The 21,338-nt window shown below is 39.9% G+C and overlaps 1 protein-coding gene across 3 annotated transcripts in view; it reads right to left on the reverse strand.

Annotated features, from left to right (window-relative positions):
* Window positions 1-21,338, reverse strand: part of NAV2 (neuron navigator 2) — a 233,309-nt gene that overhangs the window by 103,815 nt on the left and 108,156 nt on the right. For all 3 annotated transcript variants that reach the window (XM_075163316.1, XM_075163318.1, XM_075163317.1), the window contains 3 exons: window positions 6,521-7,619; window positions 3,663-3,775; window positions 20-128 (listed from right to left, as the gene is read on the reverse strand). In XM_075163316.1, coding sequence (XP_075019417.1) covers window positions 20-128; window positions 3,663-3,775; window positions 6,521-7,619 — 1,321 coding nt within the window. The remainder of the gene's footprint in view (window positions 1-19; window positions 129-3,662; window positions 3,776-6,520; window positions 7,620-21,338) is intronic.

A 21,338-nucleotide genomic window follows, 5' to 3' on the forward strand; every position in this document is an offset into this window, starting at 1 on the left:
AACGAAGTCATGCCATTACCTGTGAGTAACCTGGGTTCCCCGTAAACTGGACATCGTTTCCTCCAAGTTCTGTCGAAGATCGGCAATGTTTTTCACAGTTCGCAATCGCCGAGTTTCTGGATCCTCTCCTACACGGAAAATAAACCATTAGAAAGGATAAGGCAGGAAAGAGCACAGAACTGAGCCATTACCTCTGCCTAAACCTGTCTCAAACGCATTTTTTCTGACTTTCTGTTATTTAACACTCTAAACTGTTTATGACGCAGATACCATTCCCCTACGGCAGGCACCTGCCGCTGCCGCAGCCGGACCGCAAACGAGCTCTGTACTGTTAACTTTATTTCACAGGCTGCTTTGCACCAGATGTTTCTGTATTGTCGTTTCCCCATATGACCCAATTTAAATTCTGGTTAACTTTCAACCTCATTAGAAGATATACTCCATCAATACGACCCTTTCCATCTCATATATTGACACAATTAACATCAACCCAACACAGCCAATTTCTCCAATGCTGTATTTTCACTAGACCTTCTTTTTCCCATTTTAAATAGATCTCATTCTACCACAACAGCTTTCCAATAAAGTAAATTGTGTTGACTGGGTGCTCTATGCTGAGTGATGTTTTAGGTAAAATAGCAAAAGTTTTTGCTTGTCCACAGCACCACACAGTTATCGTTACTTAAATGTACTACATGACATGAAGTTGGGGGTGACTTTTACTTTCTCTGGCATTTAGAAATCCTGTTCTTTAAATACTCTGCTCTAAAACACGTTTATGTCCTGTTCTTCCACTCTAAAAGTAGAATTTATATGCATTAAAAAGTCCTCCTAGTGCCTCAGCGTAATTTCTTTTTATAAAAGTAATAATTTAATTAGTGCCTCAGCATAATTTATTTACTTGCTCTCAACTGTCAATTAAGAAATGCTTTGGTTGCTCACTCAGCTGAGCTTTATGTAGTTAAACCTTCTAAGAGGCTGAAGAGAAGTGAATATTTAGTAGTGCCAACATATTCTTTGTAAGCTGAATGCTGAAACAGAAAACCTCCAAAAAGCCGTCACAAAACTTCTGTTGGGCACAGAAGGAAATGATTTCATTCTAGAGGGTTGACAACTCATGACTAAAGAAATTTAAAACTTTTCAAATTTTGTATCCGCCTTCTCCGCACAAGTGATGCATTCGTAAGCTGCCAGGATACTGGTCATCCATGCGATTGCTAGTTCAGATGGCTATCTATATATTACATAAATCAGAAGTGTTAAGGAACAGATAAATACGCCATAGATTTTGTGCTGTTGGAACTTTCCACATTCTTTGCTTTAAACTTTATGTTTTGAAAGATGCCAGGTTGGTGGCACAGAAAAACCAAGTCACACACTCTTGCCTGCGAAGCAGCAGTAGCACAAACTACTCACCAAAGTGCTGGAGCCCCAACTGCGGGGAACTATCTAGGGCAAGGAAGATAGATTTTAATGCTTATACATTCATTAGCCTTTCTGAGGCAAACAACAATGGCTCAGGTAATGTCCACGTTAGCAATTTTTTTTTTTTTAATGGGTCTCTGCTCCCTGGGAAATAATCTCCCTGAGACACCATTCACTTAGGCCAAACGGTCAAACAATTCTGACCTGGCTGGACTGGAAATAGCCGCCTAACAAGACCAATTCCTTTAGCCAACGGGTCTCTGGGACAGAAAACATTTTCTACACTCATGGATCTACAAATTTTTGCAGTAAAGAACATAAAATATTTATAGGCCTTTAGCCTAACAAAGGTCACAGTGCTCTTTTACAGATCATTTCTCTCATAGATACGAAAGCAAACGGTAGATAACTTAAGAGAACATACATGAGACAAGCTAAACCAATTTCTCTTACGCCTAAATTGAAACCAAATTTTTATTTAAATGACATTCAATTACTTAAATTATAAGTATATTTAAAAGACAGACATTGGATAGTGCCGCTAGAACTTAATTATTAAAATGCTTAGCTCTTCATGAACAGGCAGTATCATTAAACTATTCAGCTTCCAGTTTTCCCTACCTATGTTCTCTTCTGTTTCATATGTGCTTTTAAATTAAAAGCATCAATAGCTGCTATGTAGGGAGAGAAGAAATCTGTCCGTTATTTCTTCTAATTTATTTGGTTGAGGGATCATTTTGTTTTGTTTGCTCCTTTTCCCCTAAGACCCCTTTATGGACTGCTGCTGTCTGTGGGGTTCGGCTGCACACAGCTGGGTTTCGCATCTCCACTGTTCAAGGTTGTCAGCTGTCTTCCATTGCTGGATCCCAACACTTATATATTCTACTTGAATAATTGTTTGTATTTACATAACACCTGCCGTTGAAGACTAAAAACCTTTTGCGAGCTATAAACGCTTCGCAGTTTAGAGGCTGAAATACATCCAGGCTAGGCAATATGACGATTAAGAGGTAATACTCAAAAAAATTTAAGCAGCTGAATATACTGCGTTTCTTACTTTGAACTAGCTCTCATATTCAAGTAGGAACCCAAAAACGTTCTCAAGGATTTTATCCCTTGTGCCATTTATTTGCCTTTTAAATATTTAATCCACCTATATATAAATCATACACACAGATATGCTCATTTATGCATTCCTGCAGCCCTTTTTCTCACCAATGACTCTGCCTCTTGGCTTTGCCATCAGCATATGTGTGCACAGGTATAAACACTGAATATGTAATGCAGTATGAAATTAATCCGATTGTGAAACGTTTAGTCATATGATTTTTCCAAGCAGGACAATCAATTTCAAAACTCACATTGAACTGGAGGACTCCAAGACTAAGTAGATGAAAAAACCTGAGATTCTACTAATCATTCTACTAATCATTCTACTAATGAGATACACTGCAATAGTATGCAACGAGCAAAATCACAGACATTGCTGAAATTGGAATAGGAGGAGACTTGACTGTGACTTTAAAAGCACATTTTAGATCTTCAGTAGAATATGGTTGCTAAAAATTGCTTTGTTATATTGATAAGCTTAAAAATTATTGCTAATTATCATATACTTCTTACAGTAGCAGGAATTCTAGATAAACATATGAAATACTTTCAAATTTAGACTGCTAGTAATCTAATTACAATCAGTTTCAGCTTCTGTATGCTGGACACAGTAAACTGAAGTTGGATTTTAGTTTCTTATTGCTGCAAAGACCACTCCTCAAATTGATCAGATTCATGTGAGTGAATACGGAGATTCCTCCAAACCTATGAACGAACCAGAACATCAAGGAACTTAACTTAATCTCTTCTGTAAGCTCTGAAGCAAAGTTTTAAAAAGTAAAGAATAAATATCAAATGTTTGGGAATACTTAAGATCCTTACAATAGCTTAATCCTAAAAGGTGCTGCACATCTAGAAAAACATTAAGTACTCAGAATTCCTAATGGTCTCGAGAAATTTGGGGGGCACACGATTGTGTAGAACTTGAGCATCTAGTATTCAGATTACTGACACCCTGTTTCCATTGCTGAAGAGCTGAAAGAAATATCGTAACTAATACGAAATAAAGCAGTAGGAATAAAACCAAATTACATCCCCCCTGAAGAGGGAGCTCCTGACTTCAAACTTGCTTTAGCCCATTCTTATTTAACCAGACCACAGTCAGTAAGTCGTATTGCAAGACGTACCTGAGAGGTCTTCGAGAGCAGGCTGTCCAGTTTTGACATAAAGAGCGGAATCCATGCTGACCCCTCCTGTGCTGGCCTCGGCTGTTACGTTCCCTTCATTGTCTGTCTGCGACCTGGAAGGCAAAACAAAATAGAGATGTGCAGTCACTCTCCATCAAAAGTATCTCAAGTATAACAACCAGACAATTGCACCCGCCATCAGCTGCTCTGTCCCTCTCTCCAGAATAGACCAGCAGACTGATTTTACATAATTCATTAGTCCCATGTTGAACTATGTCCTAGAAATGGAAACAAGCACTCAGCTGGAAAAAATAAAAAATTCATAGTCAAAGATAGGCTTCACAGCTCTTCAGTCAGGGTCTTAAGACACTTGGATTTCCAGCTAAATTTTAATTATCAATTACATCAGTTGTACATCAATCTGATCCTCTCTAATAAAGTCTGTATTGCACAAATATAAAGCAGGTAGGGTGCGATGGCATGTTACACTCCTGCTAATTTCCCTTCAGTAGCTAGCAATATATTCTAAAATAAGTGACTGGGTAAAACCAACTTCAAACTCCAATTCATTGTCTGACATTGTGGCTGTCAGGTAATGAAAGGTGATGTTGTAAGAATCTGTTGTCAGATTTGAGTAATATGTCTTGACTCATTTCATTTTACTAGTTGCACTGTGTTTTCCTTGTAGAGCCACATCAACAAGCGGCTGGAAGTTCTCCTGTCCAAAGGGTAAGTGCTGTACAAAAGTGAAGACACAGCAGCGAATTACTATTGCAAGTGTCTTAATTTCAGTTGACCCTATATGAAACGTAGAACAATTTCTCATGTCTTTTACTTTAAAAAAAAAAACCAACCAAACAAAAAGTAAGTCTATAGGCAGCTGAAAAGTTTAGGTTAAAGTAACCGTAACTGATAGCAGAAAAAAACCTGAGACTACTACTGCAATGCATTAACAAGTGCGTTTTGCAGATTCGAAAAAGTGTCTGGATAGTAGATTTATAATAATGCTATATGTTTGCCTTGCAAATCAATATAATTTGACTTTTCTTTTTGCTTTTAAAGCCAGCAAGGTTATACAGTTGGGCCTTTCTGCCTCCAATGCTGAAAAGACAAGACTATTTTTTCAATTTCTCAGCATTTTCTCCAGCTGCCAATAGGTAGTTTCATTACCGTCTTTTGTAAAAAGTGAAATAAATACTGCCTAGAGTTTATCAGTATGTTTAGATTATAGAAAATGTATGGATTGGATCTCCTTTTACACTTTTGACAATATCTATGTTCAAACTAAGATGAACACCAAGTAGAGTGCTTTTTACTTTATCTTTTGATAGGACATTGTAGGGATAAACTTAAAAACCCAAAGCATCATGAACATTTTTGCAGGTTATGAGGGTTAAACAATAAAGCAATCAGTTTGCAATCACAATTTTCTATTAAATTATGGATTAAATAGTACAAACTGCACCGGCAATTTTTAACTCAAAACAAATCTCCAAAAATTACTAGTAGTAGATCCCACCTTCAGCCAAAGATGCAACAATAATGCTGATGTACATAGACAAATGCAAGAGCAAGGGAGATCCACAGCATTTACTATTAATACAAGTTTTAGTCAGATTAATTTTTCCCAACTGGTTCATTTTCATGTGCCCGCATCTCAGAAGGACACCTGGCATTTTATTCCATACACACAGGGAGAACACTCAAGCGGTCAGAAGACTTAAGGGTCGCTCTTCCCGTTTTGCATTCCTACATCAGCCTTTGGCATCCCTCTCCTTCAGGTTCATATCATTTACATTCACTTTTATTTAAAAAATGTGGCCAACCATTTCTTACACTACATCTGCCAAGAGATCAAAGGCAAAAATGCATATAGTAGAAATGAAAAAATGATGGGAAAGGGCAATAAAGATGACCAAAGGTTACGAACAGCACCTCTACAAGTAAAAACTAAACAGGCTGGGACACCTTAGCCTAGAAAAGACACATCTTAAGGGAGGGAAGGATATGACAGAGGTCTCTCAAATCATGAGCAGCAAGAAGATGATGAAGATGGAACAACTGCTTGCATTCTCTTGCTATGAAAGAATTAAGTGGTGTCAAAGAAAACTAGGAGATGGCTGTCAAAACCAAAAATCCCACCATCTGATTGAGGAATTTCTTGCGTCACGGTCAGGCTGGGGAACATGTCCTTAGGAAGCTTTGTTATTGATTTCCCTCCTGGTACTCTTCCCTACGTATCCTCTACTGCTTTTGTCAAACAGAAGATGCTGGACTAGATGGAGGTCAGTTGTGACCCCATACGGCTGCTCTTTTGCTTATCTCATTCAGCATTAATGCACAGAACAGCAGACCTTGTGCCTGGCCTTACCTGTACTAAGGGATTTTTATTTTTATATTATTTTTTAAGATTTCCCATTACTGCTTATAGTGAGGCAGCTCCACCACTGTTAGCCACACTGAAGAGGAGTGGATCTATGTCATAAACTGGCGTTGCTACAACTTTTAAAGCTATGATGCATAAACCAAACCTAATCCACACGGTACAAAAACACGTAAGAGCAGTACCTGGTGTTAAGTCAAGCAGGTGTTAGCGTTCTCATCTTAACTGTTAGTAGGGTCGGGTAACACGAATTATTCACCCTCCTATCTGTCACAACTTCTTACACATCTCAGTCTGACGGCCTTCACCAACAGTTTTTGTGTAAATGTATAAATTGTCTACTCTCTTAAAGCAAGAAACTTTTACATGACGTGGCATTCATCTTGCTGCCTCACCCCCCTGAAAGAGTGTCCAGAATGAATCTTCCTATCTAAGCGCCGCGTTCAAAACGGCCCGTTGGAGAAGGTCACCGTACCTGTACATGAAGGGAGCTACCGTGGCAGTGTTCGGGTGGCTGTATTGCTGTTGGGGGTGAGGTAGCTGAACACTCACGGTATTGCTCCCTGTGGTGTGGGTCGTCGCGGCGGGTCCGTTGACAGCTTGGCTGCTGCTGCTGCTGTTGAGGCCTCCTACGCCTTTTCCTTCTGAAGAGGCTAGGCTGGACGAGGAGCTGGAATGCCTGCTGTCCAGCTGAGACTTCTGATGAGAGAGCCCCGAGCCGGCTTTCCCGCTGCGGCTTCTCTCGCCTTCCTTTGCGGCAACGGGGGCACTTGAGGATTTCCCTGTGGTGTTCTTCATTCCTGGTTTTGGTATTCCACTGTGCGAAGGGGCAGAGGCCTCCTTCTTGGCACTATTCAGCTTTCCTCCTTTAGGGATAAAGCTTGTGATCTTGGAGGACTTTTTTGGCATCTCTGTTGTTGCTAGTGCTGTCTGTTCTTCTTTTGGTTCCTCTTTCACGTCCAGCTTTTCAGTGACAGATGTCCTCTTTGCAACGTCTTTACTTTTATCCTTTTCTTTCTCTTTCTGTTTCTCTTTATCCTTCTCATTACCCTTTGGAGAACTTTTCTTATTAGTTAGTGCCCGGCTAAAAGTCCTTTGTGCAATTCCCTTGAGTGCAATTTTGGGACTACTGGACATCGATCCCGGATTGTTCGCATTCTGATTTGCGGCATCGATTTCTTCGCTTTCCTCAAAGCTGAGAAGCGTCTCCAGCTTTTCACAACTGTTGTCCCGAGACCCCGGGCACTCGAGCGTTGTCCCTCCTGCTTTGGAGCCTCCTTTGCTATTGAAGAGTTTTAATTTTTCAAGCATGGATTTTTGACCGTTGGGAGTTGTTTTGGCGATTTCCGACGGTGGCTTTGGAGGCTCCGATACGGGCTGCTTTACGGATAACATGGAAGACGTAGCTGTGTGCTTAGCACTAAGGGACTTGCTGCGCCAAGGTTTAATAGCAGAGCTGGGCTGAGGGATGGCTGATGAATTATTGCAACTAACAGTACTGCTGCAGCTTTGAACTGGGGATGAGACATTTTCATTCATTCCTGTGGGCTGGGAGGCTGTACTGTCTGCAGGCTCTGGAAAAAAAACAAAAAACAACCCAAAAAACCAACACAGTAGTACCTGATATTATAGCTAGTCTAAGATTCTTTCTGTGATGAAACATTAGGAACTTTACACTAATAACATTAAAAAGATAGACACATATCTATTTTCAGCATCAGTATCACTTAAAGAAAATAAAAGCCAGTTTTCTTTTCCTCCCCAGCAGAAGAGCAACGAGCTCCTACTATGTAATTTACATTTACTTGCTGTTTCAAGAAAAAGAAAAAAAAGAATCTCCTCCAATTCAAACCAAAATATATTTTGCAATGTGTTCTCCCTTATTAAGTTCATAATACTTTTTCATTAGCAAAAACACAGCACTATTTTCTAACTAAGGGTTCCCTCTGCTTTTGGCAAAATATTTGCTGTCCAAGTTCGATTCTTAGAAAAACCTCAAACACGTAAAAAAAAAAAGCAAGAGCAAGGAAAAAATTAAAACTGAAGTCCTTTCCGTTATTGGGGGGGGATGAGACCTACATATGCAAAAGGTAGAAGAAAACTCCATGTACAAAAATAAAACCAATTGTATCCTTATGCAACGAACCTAAATTAAGTATTACCACATATCTTAATCCAGCAGTAAGAGAAACTAGTGGCAGTAACTGTACAGCCCTCCTCCCTCAGAGGAAGAAAATCTTTTATTTAGTTAGTTCCTTTTAATGTTATTTGTTCTTGTTAAGAAATTAGTTCAGAGCTTAAAGAGAGCTTGAAAAATCACACTCACCTACCAGTGGCCACTTCTCCTCTGAAGTTTCTCTTTGCAGAGTTTCCTTTCTGGAGACGTTACTCTCTCAATTATCACAAATATGTTTTCTGTTAAACTGCTCATGTTTCCAATTAACTTTTGTCATCTATGTCTGTTCGCCTGCCCAGCAGCCTGCTGGGGATTAACGGCTCTTACCTATATTTCCCTGCCCTCTAGCAATAAAGTAAACTGTGTATAGAGCTGCATTTTTTTAATTCAAAAATCAACAGCGGTTGAGAGCGTGCGTTTTCGGCAGCCGGAGCAGCCCTGTGAATTCAGCCCTGTAAATCACGAGCTGCTGCAACCACACAGGGACTGTTTTACTTCACTTTCAGCTGCTCAGTGAAGATACGGCTCTGTTAACCTCCCTCCTCTGATCCAAACCAGATCTACTACAGATTTAAAGCACATATATCTTCCTGACTTAGCGTAAAATCAGGTTTCTAAGAGTATTAGAGACTCCTTAATAATAAACTCAGTCATTTCACGTGGTTATGGGCAAAGTGGGACAGCAGGCATTAATGATACTTTTAAAAATATTACTGAAGTCAGAAGATTTCCAGGGCTCTGTTATTAACCAATAGCTATTATATTGGCCGGTTTTGCTAGTCCTTTTCCTATGGCAAACTACCCACAGGGAGGTGGAAGGAAGCAAGAGCCGGATTACAGACACAGAAAGGAATCGTACTTCTTTTAAGCTAGTGCCAGCCCGCTGACTTCCAGGGCATTACTCCTGTTTTACTCCAGTACAGAAGGAAAATCAAGCCGCCAAATGTCCCAAACAGCAATGCCACCTGGTCCTCTAACTGCTCAGCTCAAGCCTGCTAAATTCAGTCCGATGGGTTAAGGAGAACTAAGAAGCGATAGCGCAGGAGCCGCAGTGACTCCCAGCGCACAGGCGAGCAGGGACCCACCATCACAGCGCCCTGCCCGCAGGCGGGAGAGAGGAAGGAAGGTCACAAGTACTCCAGAAGCTGTTGGAAATGTTACTCCCTCCGCTTTCAAAAGCTGTGCACCATGCTTTTGCCTTCATGCCTCTTACCATACACCCCTACTCTGTAATTATTTTTATTTCCTGAAGTCCTCCCACCCGTCAAAATCCACTTCCCATTGCAACACTGCACCATGCTCCTTTTGTAAACTCAGAACAAGCAAGCCTTTGTCTCTGCCTGCCCTCCACAGAAGACACCCAAGCAATGTAATGAAAGCGTCACAGGACTCCCAATTGTGCATCATTTACAATTAATTTGTTTAGCTTCTTTTACAAAAATAATAATTACCTATCTCAGTATTGGGATACTTCTACAGAAACCGGAGATTCGCAGTACTTCCAACACTAAGTTCCTAATCCAAATGCATTCTGGCCTAATCATGCTTTAAAAAAAAATAAAAAAATCTCATCACAAAGCATACCAATGCCCGTAAATCATCAGAGCTGTCTGGGATTCGTGAACATGCATAGGACAAATTTACAACTGGGTCTAGGGATGAACCTAACGTACTAATCAACATGGGCAGGGAATCTTTTACTTTCTCAGAAAAACTGAGTTGCAAGGAGTAATGGGACTGGGACAATATAAGGGTGACAAATTGAAAATTACTGGTAAGGGATCCATCTACAAAGTAGTGCTTATTGTGCATGAAGTGGGGGGAGAGCTGGTTGCACACTCAGGTGGTACAACATAAGCAGCAACACAAACCCAGCTCGGGGTGAAGCAGCATTCAGTGGGAGCACGCAGCCAACTGAACGGACTGGGAAAAGAAATCTGTGTTCTTCTCAAGAGGGTTCTTAACAACAGTTTGAAAAAAATACAGGCAACGTGTGTATCGGTATGAACAAAGCCATCCTGCATTCACCAGAACTCGCCTACGCCGAGTCCTCGCGCGAGCTGGGACCCGCAGGCTGAGGCACAGCCCCCAGGTAAGGTTACCACGGGCTGTAGTCCATAACCAGCTGTATTGTCTGACCCCATCTCAAACACGGAGCTAGCTGTTAATGCACTGCAGATCGGCTGTGGGAGCAGAAACCGGAGGCAACCCACATCAAAACAGGTTTCCTAGGAGCTCTACAATGTTTTCCTGGAAGTGAATGGAAGGTGTCGGTTCATCTGGGGTGTCAACTTCATCCTAACAGCCCAGGTGAGTGCTCCAGTCCATGGACTTTTGGGGAAAAGGCTTTGCTTGGATCAAGTGAAATGGCTTTTTTATTAAATACCAAAAGCATTTCTCAAAATTTATTTCCCAACAAAATCCAGAACTTTTTCATTTCCCCTTTCTCTGAATGTATTCAGGATTTTATTTTTTTTTTAAATTGTTTGGTCACTGACCAAAATACACTTCTTTTGGTTTGTTTGCTTTTAAACACAGCGTTCGCTTTGTCCCCAACTCCCCCATATACACCTTCCTATTTGGAACTTAATTGTGCTTCCATTGCCAGTGGCGTAGGATGAGTACAATGTAACTCCATTTACAGAGTTGCTCCTCATTTACAGACATGTCAGAGAGATCAGAATTAGGACAATACTATGACCGTAACGTTTAAAAAAATGAATATATGGGGACATTAATGTGATTTTCAGAGTCTCTACCAAACATTTTCCAGGAAGTAAATTCTATGAATGTTGGATACTACACATTCGGTATCAATGAAAAATATTTAGAAACTCTTAAATATACACGTTAAGCTTTTTCTTATGCAAGTACAGTGGATTTTGATTCATACTCAGGTCAAATACAGTGAAACTGGAAATTCAAAGTCCTCAAGTTTTGGTTACATTGCACCATGCAAAGTTAATGCAAGAAATAAAAAGTTCTCCATAAAACACACTCATGAAAAATAACCTCAGCTTAAGAAAACTTCTGTCTTTTTAAGATTCTCTGTTTCTTTCTTACAAACAAGTCTGCTGGCTCTTGTACTCCTCAGACCAATCTTGGTAAACGAAAAGGGCTCTGCTGCCAGAATGTAGATTCAAATGCTAGGTTTCCTAATGAAGCAGTAACATCAATACATGGATAACACATCAGCATGCAAAGGGGCAAGTTTTATTCAGCGTAGCATAGGCCCTTCTTTCATGAAAAGGAGAGCAGGTTTCATGCATTCGATTAATAAGCTTATTATTTCCCATGCGTTCCTTTGTGAGGGAGATATTTTCTTTCTTCAGCAACCTGCATTAACTAAAACTGACTATAAAAGACATGTTTTCAAACCCAAGCCACAGTCTACAATAAATAATGATCGCTTTCCTCTTTTCAAAGTCAAATCTTGGCCTGAAATCTATTTTGTTCCTAGCGTTCCTGTTAAAAAAGATGTTGGTGGTCTAGTTCCAATGCCAATACGCACTGTAGCATGGGTAAATCTGATTTCAGCTGCTCCTGCAAAGTCTTAACTGCATCTGCAAACCTACCCATTTGTGATGGAAAAAAAAAAACAAACGAGTCTGAAGGCTTATGATTTAATTCTTCCACTGAAGTCTTTGAGAGCTTACGTTATAATAAGGTCAGGAGAAAATATATGCAATTTCCCATCATTTGTCATGTTCGCTTTAAGCAAGTGGACTTTGATTTGCTATAACTGAAAACTTTCAAAAACAATCATTATAAGCATGAAAGGCAACACAAAGACAAAGGATGCTCTCATAGTTACTTCTCCTTCGAAGGGTCAAGAACTTAACAGCATTTTTATTCATTTTAGAATGAACAAGCTGTCATTTTTTATTTCACAGCTATGGGAAAAATAAGTTGTTCTCATGAAGAGAAATATCTGTTAGTCCAGCCCATAGATTAGATAACCGAGCTAAAAGCAAATCCACAACCAAATTCTAATTTAGGAAGGAAAAGCAGATCTGCTCTATGACATTATAGTGTCAGAACTGCAGAAACCGCTGTGGCAGTTTCATCATTTCCCATCTAGAGAAATAACTGGTGAGTCTGGACTCTTCCCATCCACCCTCCAGAAGACTCTCCTTCAAACTACTACAAATAAGAGTCCTACAGAGAACAGCTTTTTAGCTGAGCTATTCTCTTCTTCAGTGATGATTTATCATGCTCAACAAACCCCTGAAGTATGGAAATGCCTGCATTTCTGCCAGGAGCTGGCTATAAAAATCACAATCTTTCCATAATCCAAACCACAAGCAGGTAGAGCAGAACGTTCCCAACAAGAGCAACCTGGCACACAGCCCTTTCTCAAAATAAGCACAACTCTTCTGGCCACAGAAGTTTCTATTTCGATTGTAACGCTGTTGACCGGCGAGAACTACAGCTGGGTGGAAGGGACCGGCTGATTTACCTGCTCCGGGTGGGCAAGAGGCATGGCCTCCACCCGCAGGATGGCTGAAGCTTTGTGTTGTCTCTTCTACTCTGGACCACAACAAAAAGCAACAAAAACGTTTTTTTAAAGCAGAGGTTGCCAGATAGGGAAATTCTGCATAACCTGACAAAAGCCCGGATAGGAAACATTTTGCTTTGCTGAGGACAAAAACTTCAACCAAGCTGAGCAGAATTGGTTCCTTCCACTTCTGCCTGCTGGCTTTCCCTTTAGGGGTGATTTATTGTAGCATGAGACAAAAATTACCTTTATTCCTTGATATTTTTCTTTCCTTCCATCGTATTGACTACTTCAATCCTGGTGTTGTAAACTCTGTAGCTTCAATAGCAGTTCCGTGTATTCACAGAAACGCGCTGTACCTCTGAAAACCCGTACCAAAGCCATGGGTACGTCAGTAACCCAACTTCCACCTTTCTGTGAAGTCCCCTTCGTTCACACAGAACTCAGTATACGAAACAACAGTTCTGCTGTTGACTGGTTTACGTCGCCAAGACTCAGCGTTTTTGTTGAGGCAAAGGGAAATAAAACTGGAGCACAGGCGACCCTTTTCTCGTTGTCTTTACATAACCGACTAAGACACTTGAATTCCTTGTTGTTTTTGTTTAGTTACTGTAAAATTCAAAATGCTGTCCACATGACTGCCTAAGAAAGACGCTGGAGGGACCTCTATCGACCACATACCGGTTAGATGATCACAAAAATAATGAAACCAAGTTTACTGTGCCATTCAAAACAAGTCGCATTCTCCATTTAATACTAGACAAATACCATTCTTGTTCATTACTCTTCATTTTCTTCTCATTATTTGTACAATCAAATCCCCCAAGATTTCTCATAACAGAGTTATTCAAAAGCATTAATGAATTCCAGGCAGGGAGCTGTTACGGAGTCTTTCATTAGGTTTTATACATAACTGGAGTGGACAATATGTACACTTAGCAGCCTTGATCTAACACATCTCTCCTGCAGGTAGGTTATATGAAATAGGCCGTATACACGTGAGTGGTCTGAGAACTGCACTCAGGGAATATTGTCCATTGGCCTATTTTGATTATTAGGAGTGGCTGCAATCTGGGCTTGGAATGACCATGGAAGTAGAAACGGAGGCAGATTTTTAACAGAGAAGGGACAGGCAATAGGAAAAAATATCAAAAAAACCTCCCACTGATCAGTCAATACACCAAGCTAAACTACTTTTTAACTCATAAATGTCTTACTCTGCGCAGTGAGAAGTCATACAACTGTTCAGCTGTAAACAGTAAAGTGGCAAAAGTGTCCAGAGAAGGGCAGCGAGGCTGGTGAAGGGCCTGGAGCACAAGTCTGATGAGGAGCGGCTGAGGGAACTGGGGTTGTTTAGCCTGGAGAAGAGGAGGCTGAGGGGAGACCTCATCGCGCTCTACAACTACCTGAAAGGAGGTTGTAGCGAGGTGGGGGTTGGTCTCTTCTGCCAAGTAACAGGCGATAGGACGAGAGGAAATGGCCTCAAGTTGCACGAGGGGAGGTTTAGATTGGATATTAGGAAAAATGTCTTCAGTGAAAGGGTTGTCAGGCATTGGAACAGGCTGCCCAGGGAAGTGGTTGAGTCACCATCCTTGGAGGTATTTAAAAGACGTGTAGATGTGGTGCTTAGGGACATGGTTTAGTGGTGGACTTGGCAGCGTTAGGTTAACGGTTGGACTTGATGATCTTAAAGGTCTTTTCCAACCTAAACGATTCTGTGATTCTATGAAGGGACCAGCGAGGCTGGACGATGCTCTTACCCAGGGAGAGGAGTGTGGTAGAAACATGCTGGCACTTACAGAAGTCTGGGACATAGCACCACTGCTGTTTGCTTTTATATGATTTAATAGTGAATTTTCATTTCCATGGCTGTTCTTCTGGCACAATTCACCCAGCAATAAATTTACAAGAAATTGTAAATATTTATTTTAAAAGGAAACATCTAGGAACTGTAAAGGCCATGAAAAGCTGGGCCAGCTCTTCAGCTGGTATAAATTAATGTGGTTCCACTGTCTCCAATGTAGCTATGCAGATGTACACTGGGCAAGAAGCTTCTTCTCCAGGTTACATTTTACTTCAAAGATTTTTATCCTCATGAACTATACAGTTAAGAACATGTCATTGGCTAATTTTTTAAGTTGGTTTTTTTTTTTTCCCCCAAAAAAACTTTATTTAAGTACATTTTTGGCTTGTTTTAGATATTCCTAAAGCTTATACCAACTATGACAAAGTTTTGTGGTCTTGTAAAGCTCCACTTCAGCTGCAATTAAGTCTTCAGCCAGCCTTTGTTTAGGTAAAAGAGGACATATTTTTTAATGCCAAATTCAGCCAGTTGAACAGTTGTAAAATTAAGCACAAATATGATTTATTGCATACTCCTATCTTGTCCTATAAACGTGCCGTACTGCTTGTTATATTCTGACAGTCTTTAAGCTGTTTCATGGGCACATACGCAACATAAATATGTCACTAAAGATTCACTAAGATGAGCCAACCTTTCAAAAAATATATTTGATTAGAAAAGTGAAAGGATGCAAGCAATACTCCAGGATATATATATCTATCAATTGCCCAAAGGTGAGTATTTTGTTTGACACTAATGACTCTCATGAGGGTCACCTTATGACATAAGCCAGTAACCTTATGTTTGGGGAATGCAGAGGCATTAATACATTTGGTAAATTGGAGAAACAGACTGAGTCAATAAGATTACATTCATTAAGTTGACGGAAAAGTTCTGTGCTTAGAAAGGAGAAATTGAATGCCTAAATCTAAAATGTCAAACAATCAGCTATGCAGCAGTACTGCAGAAAAGAAAGTCACAGTAGACCACAACTGCACACCTCTACAATGTGACACTAAAATGACACTAATGTCATTCAGGAATGCATTATGAGTATCATATGAAAGACAAAGAACGTAATTATTCCGTCCTACTCGGCGCTAGAGTAAGGAATCAGGTGCAGCGCTGTGTCCAGCCCCAGCACCCCCCTAAAAGAGACTGACAGACTGCAAAGAGGCCAGAAGAGATCATGAAGACATATAAGAGATTTATCACAAAGAACCTATGAGAAGAAGGTTGAAATAGTAGAGATTGTTTAGTCTAGAAGAGAGAAGACTGAGGGGAGACATTGTAAGCCTTCAAATACATGAAGACTCTTATAAACAGGACAGAGATCAAGGAAGAGCAACAATGTGCTTAATTTTTAGCCAAGCAGAATCCTGGTTTTATTTTTTTTTTTTAAAAGCTAGCTTTAAGACCAAATGGACACTGGAAGGGATACACTTACGGAGATTGTCAAGTCCCTGTCATGAGTCATTTCAGAACAGACTAGCAAACACCTCTCAGGTATAGGTACAGTTGATTTTGCTTCAGAGTTGGAGCACAGATTCCCCTGGTTATTTACAGCTGGAATTCTATAAATACATAATGTACGCTGCAAACGTCATAATTTTAAACACAGTTCTTCAAACAGAGTTAAAACCAGAAGGCATATCTACACTGCAAAGTTATGACTTAAATTTGTGTAAGCATATCAGAAGTAGTTTTAGACTAAGGGACAAACAAAAACCTAGAGATTCTCCCAGGAAGAAAATACAAACCAAACCACCAGGTTCTCAGGGTATCTTTCAGATTATCCCACACTCCTACGTTTCTTTCTCTGTTTTCATTTTTTCTCTTGCCGCATCAAATTCATGATCACTGTACTATATTCAAGGCAAGATAAATCATACTGAACATTTGGTAACTACCTTCATGCAAGTCATATTTAGAAAACTGGATAGGGTTATTCCAGCATCTGCTTTTTGGTAGTGCATACAGCAGAACGATAGACAATACCAACAACTCTGGTTATGGATTTGTCAAGACAAATTATGTAAACTTATTTTACCATCAGTCTGACTTACAGGGAAAACGGTCAGTCAGTAAAAACAGAGAGCACCTCTCGACGGCCAGCACAGGCGAGCACAGAGGCAGCATCCTAAACGCTGAGCAGAATATGCTGTTTGCTTCATACCCGACCTAGATGAAAACACTTGTATATTTTTAAAGGGTGGAATGTCTGAAATTTATGAAATTATCATACTCTCACTTTGTTGAGCCAATCACATTTATTTGCAGGTGAAAATCTGAAAGTGCAGGTAAATTGGTTTCAAACTTTATGGTCTTATCATAGAATGGTTTGGGTTGGAAGGGACCTTTAAATGTCATCTAGTCCAAGCCCCTGCCTTGGGCAGAGACATCCTCATCCAGATCAGGTTGCTCAGAGCCCCGTCCAACCTGACCTTGAACGTTTCCAGGGATGGGGCACCATAAATCCATGCCTCTTTAAAAAAATAAAACCTTTTCCACTTTTGCAGTCCTTTTAATCTTAGTGACTTTTGCACAGTCTTAGCAAGCCAACACTTCAAAAGTAAACATTAGATTCATCCAATTTTCTAAAGAAAGAGAAACCTAAAAAGAACACTAAAACAGAGACGGATATAGAACAGGAGTGAAAGTAACTGCTCCAAAAAGTCAAACAAAGGAATTTTTTTCTAAATCTATACAGACACAATTTTCAGTCATGAAGAAAGCTATAACTGCCAAAAAAACCCCCAACTTTTATCTTACTGCTATCTGTTGCATGAGCCAACTGTTTCATCCTATAAAATCACTTCCCAGCTTTCTGACATCCATACACTGTTCATCGATAAGTAGAGGAATCCTTCCATTTCAGGAACTCCGCTTATTTAGGATAGTCTCTACTGAACTGTTCAATCTTTCTGCCGCTCCTGGTTTCAAAAGCCTTCCTCACTCCAGCTCTCCCTCAGCCTCTCTCAGCAGCCTCGCAGAGCTGGGCTCAGTGCTAGTCCATTGGCACAGTTAAAACCAATTTCAGTGACTATCTGGCAGTTTGTGCTATAAGGGTCAATGCCTTTCCAGTATCAGCTGAAGTAAATCGGAGTCCTCAGCTGGAAGTCACAGCAGCATACTGCCCATAAAGGACACTGGTTGAGATACCAGGCTCAAAATGCTGAAAATTATTATAGCAGCTGTTATATGTAATTGTATATATATAAAAAATTATTTTTATATATATATAAAAAAATAACAACTGTTATTATATGTTGTTATATTGTTGGTAGCTTCTACGAGCTACCAACATTACAATGACTTTTTAAACAGAGCAGGAGGACATCAGAAGTGGTTTCAGATTGGTTTACAGAAAATGTTCCCACTGGGCTCTCTGAAAAGTGCCCTTTGTTACTTCAAGATAATTTCTGAAAATGAGAGTGATCGACCACAGAACCTCAAAAACTGGAGTTATTCAGCACAACGCCAATAAAAGAACTTTCCTCAAGGCTTACAAATCAAGAAGTTGAACAGCACAGGCTCTGCAGTAAGCCACCCGCAAGACCAAATCTAGAGGTCCTGCTTTTATTTTAACTCTTCTTATTCAGCCAAACAATCCTGCCTAATGACTCCCCTTGCCCGATTACTAAAACGGACAAAACCACAGAGGACAGCTGCTAGTTTAGGCCCAAAGAGATTCATTTACCAACACTGGAGTGTTACTATTTTCTCCTACAGTTGGATGAAAATTTTATAAGGTGGTTATAAGGGTTGCAGATACAAATAGAGCTGGTACGAATTGGGGACAAGAAAATTTGTTTATTTAAAGTTTTTGCTTCCAGAAGACAACAGTAATTTGAAATGAGTTCACATCAGCTCAGGTTGGTCATTAACACACCCAGCTCTGAAACGTTCACACCTGAACTGACAACTTGATCATCACCAAATAGAAACACAGCTAGTGGTTTTGTTTGCTTTAAATATAACACTTGTTATCCTGATCATCTCAACCATTAAATATCGAAAGGAACGGCTTTTTCTTTGGCCAGGAAAAGGAGAAGATGAGGCAGCACTGAGCACTGGAATAGGCAGGCCATATATATAGCTTCCACTTGGAAGAGACTGACTGTTCAGCCATCCCAGTAACCTTTTGCCAGCCCTGAGTCAAGCTGGCTCAATGCCACAGGAATTGAATCCGTCGTCTCAGCTCCCCTGCCATAGCTGTCACGATAACTACCCCGTACCTGCAGCCAGAAAAAGCCTTCGCTTTCACATTCAGCCTTCTACACTGAACGCTACTACAAATGGGTAAAAAAAAAGTTAACTTTCTAACAGGAATTCTATCACGCTTTACAAGTCTCTGAGTTCTTTTTTCATCACTTTTTTTTTTTTAATTCTTATACTATTATTTGGCACAAAGGCAAAAGCCTGGGTTTTGTCTCTGTTTATTATTATTAATTTATTTGGAGTAGAAAAACTGCATGAGGTTAAGCAGAACATAAGGGTTCCAGTGAGGAAGCTTGTGCAACGTCACTTGAGCATCCTGTACTTGGTACAGGAGCCAAACCCAGTCATGCAGAACATCAAATATTTCAACTGATTTTATGTGCAGCTACAGAAGAGGGCTTGTCCTCCATTTGCATGTGCTTAAATGAAAGATATTTCATTCAAGAAGACTACTAGGATCATCTGAGTTGATCTTAAAGATAATATGGTTCAAAGAACTTCCCTCAGTAATTTCAGAGCCAAAACTGTAACTGTCTGAATATCAGCTCTGAGCAAATATTAAATTTTGACTCATTACGTCTGATTTAATATCTTTCAATGGCTAACCATCCTCATTCTTAAAATTTGTATCCAGTTTGTGGTCTGAACTGGGCTAATTTCAAATTCCAAACAAATGGATACTTGTATGCTATCTATTGAGATATTAAAGAATCCTTATTACTGTAAATCTCACTCCCTACAGGTATCTTGTAGATAACCTTTCTTTTAGTCAAAGAACGTAAATTAGCCTTTTAAATACCTAACTGCAAAGGAGTTTTTCCAAACCTCTAATTATGCAGTGCTCTTCTCCATGTTTTATCAGCACCCCTCTTTTTCAAAGCCCATTTGAATACTGCTGAAAATTTTAGCCTTCAAGATACTACCCACAGGAACTCTGAGTTTTGATCTCAGTATCCACAGTCTTGCCTTGCTCCTTGTAAGGATGAGAGCTTTTCTCTCTATTTCTAAAGTAGCATTTTTAAATCGAATCTGGGGATTTGACATAATCCTTATCTGCCACTTTTAAATGACCTTAAACGACGCTGAGTTCAAGACAAGCTCAGTATCACACAGAACCAAGCCATAAGGGTATATTCCCATGTACTTTTTATAGCAAAGCAGGATTTAATATGAAACATTTGAGAGATTAGAAGGAGAAATTTCAAGTGGTTCAGTTCCAGATTTAGGATTTTCTACTCTTTACACAAGAGGATATTTAAATAAATAAATAAATATTGATTTCTCAGTAAGGTTGATATGAAGAACTACAGTATGCATGAACATCAGTAAAAGAAAAGATTCCCTTGTAAACAAACTCTGGACAACCACTTTTTTTCTTTTTTATTTTAAATTGATGTCTGCTAATTCAGACAACAGGAATGTACAAGCACACTGGAGAATCCCCCAGTGGCCTTCTGAGCTGTGCACCTCCAGGAATCAGCACCACGTGGATTCTTGTATGTTTAGTTGTGAAAATCTCATTGCAGCTATATAGATTTAACTTTGAAGAGTCATTCCCACTAAAGCTATGACAAGGCATGCCATGCCCTCTTGAACTGTACCGATAAATATAACCCCCTACATATAAAGTGCACACATTTTTAGCACACATTTGGCGTATGTAACCATACACCAGTAAGACTCATTTGCTCAGCGGAGTGGAGGTTACATTTCCTTGCTAATATTTTACTAACTTGGTAATCATGCCTATTTTGATAGCGCAAAGTTAAAAAGTTATAGGAAAGAAATTCCTTAGCTGTCCTTTAAAATACCTTAATATCTCTTCCTATTTTTTAATAAAAAATTTAAAAGGAAATAATATTTAAAGGTACCAAAGTTGGTAATTTTATACTTGCCAGAGCTCCGACCTGGACTCAAGTGATATTAGCCCCTTACTGCTGGCTCCATACAGGTCTGATACATGCAAAATTGTCATTGCAGGGGGACCCTGCCTCTTTGGGATCTGCAGGTCCCCGTACTTCCCTCTGTCTCTGTGCCACCCTCTGTACTAGAAGTATTTTAGCTGTGCTGGTAGAGTAAATATGCCTGTGATGGGTTTAATGCGGACTGGCTTGAGTATTGCTGCATCACATCACAATAAACACAGCTTTGCACAACAACAGACCAGAACTGAGCATCAACACAGAAGAAGGGAAAACATGGAACACTTAAGTAAGGCAGGCACTTACAAAATATTAGAGATTTTTCTTAACAGGTAGAACTATCAGTCCTGAAGCACACTTCACTTTTGCTTTGCCTTTTTTTCCCCCCACAGAGACTCCTAAATAAATCACTAATAACTGTGATTTAGTCAGTGTCCAGCATGCTTTTAACACTCTAAGAAACTAACCTTATACTTAAATTATAGAAATCATAGAACAGTCTAGGAAGAAACCTCTGGAGATCATTCCTTCCACCCTTCAGTTGAAAGCAGGGCCTTAGACGTGAGGTTATCCAGGGCTCTGTCAAGGCAAGTCCTGAATACCTCCAGCAAGGGAGATTCCACCACTTCTCTG

This window comes from Calonectris borealis, chromosome 14 (assembly GCF_964195595.1).
Source record: "Calonectris borealis chromosome 14, bCalBor7.hap1.2, whole genome shotgun sequence".
In the NCBI taxonomy this organism is placed as follows: domain Eukaryota; kingdom Metazoa; phylum Chordata; class Aves; order Procellariiformes; family Procellariidae; genus Calonectris; species Calonectris borealis.